We start from the raw sequence: 4781 nt of genomic DNA, 5'->3' as shown, positions 1-4781 counted from the left end.
AACCAATTAATTTAGCCAAGTGAATTAATTAAGTTAATAAACATGCAAGGCGCGTGGTAGCACAAAAAAATCACCAATAAACTAAAGTGCAGCGGAAATTAAATTGACATGGTGATTTGTTTACAAATAGGGAAAATCTACACGGCAAAAACCCCATCGGGTGATTTTAAGGTCACCATTCCTGAGAATTCATTATTATCAAAACAAACGATCACATATAAAGGAATCCCAGTACTTTATACCAACTTACAGTTGAACCCTTACCTCAATACCCAGTTGGACTTGTTTTGTAGTGACAATCTCTCATTTTTAATGCATGGCTGCCAGGACGTGACTAATTAATAGATGCGCAAATCCCAGTACGTGACTTGATCACCAACTTGAGAAAGATGTTGGCTGCAAAGTTCTTTAGTTCATCACACGATGAAGATCACAAAACCCCTTGGTCACAAAACTCTAAGGTGTACAAACACAGTAGCTTATTCAAGAGAAAGATGAAGTAGAACAAATTCTGTCTCTGGTCACAATTTACATGAGCACAATTTTGCTTCACACTTGCACAACTTTTTACGGCCCTTAAAATAATCTTTCTATATGGTGAAGTCATCATTGGTCATTAGTCCTTGCTGCTTTTTGTTTGAATCCACTTATAGCCTTCTCCCTCTTTATTATACAACGATGGGTAATTTTTGTTTGTTTCAAAATATTAGGTATTGTAGGAATGGTGGGGCTAAACCCCTTTGGCCCATGTCAAGTGGTCAGCCATCGAAAGCTGATATTCCTAAATGCAATTACTGCGGTGGTCCTCTTTGTTTTGAGTTCCAGGTATGCACATTGCGCCTTTATAAAATTTCCATAAAATGTTTCTTTTACTTGTTACAGTCTATCTTTTCACTCGGTCAGTTTCTCCAATTAAACTAAATGAAACCTTTGGTTGGTGTCTATTTTGTTGGTGATTTCAGATCTTGCCTCAGCTGTTTTTTTTCTTCAGTGTGATTAATGAAGTTGACTCTCTCAATTGGGCAACTATTGTTGCGTATACGTGTAAAGCCTCTTGTGAGGGGGGTGTTGCTTACAGAGAGGAATATGCTTGGGTTCAACTCTCTTCGCCATCTGCTACTGTACCTTGATAGTTATTTATCTTTTGATTTCCTTTTTTGGTTATTTATCTTTTTACAGTTTACCTATTCAGTTCTTTTTTCTTGATATGAGATTTGAGAAGGGGAAAAAAATATACTTATTTGCTCATCAATACGCATAGATGAATAATAGTTTAAACCGTGTGATTAATAGTTTATTAATGGGCTGCTGTCATGAGGTTAATTCCTGAATGTATTACGAAATTAATTTCACTAAGTCCTGCCATTAGATCCTTTCTTCAAGTAACATAACATACACAGTACTTTCTAAATAATACATCCAGACAGAAAATGCATATAGATAACCAAGTAAAAGTTATTTGTCAACACTCATAGTGTTTCAAATTATGCTCCACAAATTGTAGTATGTTATGTGTTTGAATTTTTTTTTTTTTTAATGTTAAACTTTGGTTACTTTATAGAGAGGGATAGAGATGTGATAGACAATTTTTATTTTTTATGATAGAGATGGGATAGACATTTTTTATTTTTTATTATAGAGATGTGATAGACATTGGTATGGTATAAAGTAAAATACATAAAGTGAGATAAGATTTATATTGATGGATAAACCAACTAGTTCTCAAGGATTCACCACACTAAAATTCTTCCTAATCTCTCCTGAACTTCCTGTAAGCACTTGAATGGCTCCCATTCTCATTATCGTTTGAGCAAACTCCGTGAAAAAATTCTGAGAGTTAAGCAGCTCATTAACATTGCAGGTAGCTTCACTGTCGGTTAAAAGTGCAGCATCAGATTGGAAAAGACCTTCGTTTTGCTTCAAGATATTGAAATAATTGTTGTCAAAGGATAGGGGACTTCCAGGATCCATTGGCACAGTAGTTACCTTGTTTGAGAGGCTTTTGCATTGGGTTTTCAAGAAAGCAGCATAGGTTGAGTTTAGAGAAGGATCTTCATCATTTTCATCATTTTTTCCTATGAAATTGTATAGCCTGTAGCTGAAGAAATTGCAATGCGCAACACCAATTGTATGCCCACCTAACCAAAATTAATTTATAAATCTTTTGGACACAGCTCAAGATATCATTTTGAAAGAAATAGATTGTTACTACTTAAGACTACTAGCAATAGGGCTTAAATTTTACATCTACAGTTGTACTATAATAATAATACTTTGTGAACATAGAATTATTGAAACCATGTTATCATATTGCAAGCTTATTATATAAACGTTCCCCCCCCCCCCCTCTCTATAGAATCTTTACCTGATAAAACAACAAGATCATGAACTGTGAGGCTTTTGTTAGCAAAAGATTGTTTCAAGGTGGTGAAATTGAAGAATGGTGATGGGATGTTGGCAAGGGCCTCTGACTCGCGCGATATGATTCCATCCCTTCTACCAGTAAGTACATCCCAAATTGGCCTCTGAAACTGCAATCATTTCCACAAGCACTTGATTACCTAATGCTAAATTCAGTATGTTATTTAAAAAAGAAGAAGACAAAAAGAGCTTGAGGTATAGCATTTTGCTAGCAAAATTAATTTATAGAAACTAAAAAGGTAGATTTTCCCTTAAAAGATAACATAAACTAGGTGAACTGGTGCAAAACTCGAAAAGCATCCTCTTCATTTGAAACGGATAAGTTTTGTAATTTTAAACAAATATCAGAAATCTATATATATATATATATATATGTAGCATCATATCATATAAAATTTTAAATGACACGACATTCTATACATTGCTGGATATATTAGAAATAAAATCTTAGTCGTGAATTTTATCAAAAACATCAACTTCACCAGCTTGGCCTAGTTTTTCAAACCAAACACATCCTACTTGTGCCACTCTTTTGTTTCCAAGTCACACTAGAATATTTCCAGTACTTACTTGGTAGGAAACTGAATCTCTAGCAGCCAAAGCAACAATATCTGCACAAGAAACTACTCCAGGACAGGTGTTCTCTAGCTCGGTCTTCACCTCATCTATTATGTCAAATCCTGCCAAAGATAGGTTTGGATTTGCTGCCTTCTCAGCCAAGTTATTTGGGGTAGAGTCTATCAGTACAGAACCATCACAACCCTGACACATTATAACCATTCAAGACCTTAGATGTCTGGTAAACATATAACAATGCATGTGTTTCCGAGTATGAGAAATAAATGCTAGCTATGAATGTAACTAACATGACCCGTTATGATTTAAAAAATATCACTTCCACCTAAGTTTACTAGTGACAATTCTTTTATTATGTGTCAATTATAAGAAGTCATGTTAATAGTTGTAAAAAAATATTGCATTCTTAGATTTATTGTAATTTTAGGACGTCTATCATAAGGAGGGGCATAATTCATGAAAAGAGAGAGAAGGGTGAGAGATGAATTACCCTGACGAAACAATCATGAAAATGCAACCTCAGAAACTTGGCAGGCAAAGTTGAATTGCTTGCCACACGGTTCCATATGATTTCCTTCACAATTTCCTCAGCATGGGGACAGCTCTCCTCGTAAAAATGCATTCTCAACTGTCCATGACAAACTCCTAGAAGCCCAAGCACTGCTATAAAGATAAAGTAGGAACTCAAATTAGTATTCATCTCTCTCTCTCTCTCTCTTTCTCTCTTTGTTTCTTTGCTCTACTACATACTTTTCCAACATAAGCATTGCATCCTTAAATAGAGGTAATGGTCTTCTTTCTCCGAGTAAATGGTTTTAGTACAGGAAGGTAAAATTAATTTAAATAATGTTCAATCTGTAGTTGATTTTGAGATTTGTGATAGAGAGATTGTTTGACTTGACTTACCACTTTTTATATATTTCTTTCTTTGTATTAGTTAAAATTACCTAACATAGCAAATAGATTATTCAGGGGAACAACGTCAATTGGTTAGGGCAGTTATATATATATATATATATATATAATATTAATTTCAATTATCAATGTCGTGTATAGATCTACCTTAGGCATTACACTCTCGATCTTTCTTTTCCTTATCAAGTATGATGGAAGAAGTTGATAATTTTTAATTGTTAATGTGTATAGTGTTGTGGGCTTTAGGCCTAACGAGATTAGTTGTATAGCACACATTCTTTTATTACACTCTTACTTGTACTGCATTCATATGCCTCCTATATAAAGACACTCATGTATATTCTTTCATTGAGAAATACAATACAATTATTCAGTATTTCTAACATGGTATCAGAGCAATTGTTATAACTTTCTTGTGTCTTGCAGTCTTGCCTTTGTTGGTATTTTCCACTGCCTCAACTTCTTCGATCGGTTAACCTTTTATGTGCCCTATCCTGACTGCTCCATCACTGTCAGAGGTGCCCAAGGTTGAATCTTCACTGCGAGAAGCTCGATCACTGCCACCAAGATCACTGCCTCCATTGGATCTTCCACATAGGACCTTCCACATAGGACCTTCGATTAGGACATAAGACATATCACCGTGTAGCTTTTCAACCTATCTACACAATGCTACCGGAATCATCATCATCTGACCCTCCACGCGCCGCCATGCACTTGTCAAAGATTCGGTAGCTTGTCCCACGCACTTCACGCGCTTTCAGTATTGCTCCAATCATCTCACCACTGCCGTTATCTCAATCTTCTTTCTCCAATCTACAACATTGGAAAAGAATTGGCCTCATTGGAGTGTCCACGCGCTCTCATGC

General features: G+C 35.5%; 1 protein-coding gene across 1 annotated transcript; it reads right to left on the bottom strand.

Annotated features, from left to right (window-relative positions):
- Positions 1-1576: 1576 nt before the first annotated feature.
- LOC112009237 (peroxidase 24) lies at positions 1577-3767 on the bottom strand. Its single transcript, XM_024041576.2, has 4 exons — positions 3488-3767; positions 2992-3183; positions 2366-2531; positions 1577-2138 (listed from the first exon to the last, which is right to left on the bottom strand). The coding sequence occupies exons 1-4, from the start codon at positions 3695-3697 to the stop codon at positions 1723-1725; spliced, it is 984 nt and encodes a 327-aa protein (XP_023897344.1). The 5' UTR covers positions 3698-3767; the 3' UTR covers positions 1577-1722.
- Between the last annotated feature and the right edge of the window lie 1014 nt (positions 3768-4781).

Source organism: Quercus suber, unplaced genomic scaffold (genome assembly GCF_002906115.3).
Source record: "Quercus suber isolate HL8 unplaced genomic scaffold, Cork oak 2.0 scaffold_8, whole genome shotgun sequence".
NCBI classification, from domain to species: Eukaryota; Viridiplantae; Streptophyta; class Magnoliopsida; order Fagales; family Fagaceae; genus Quercus; species Quercus suber.
The sequence above is the reverse complement of the archived record's forward strand: the minus strand, read 5'-3'. Positions and strand labels throughout refer to the sequence as shown.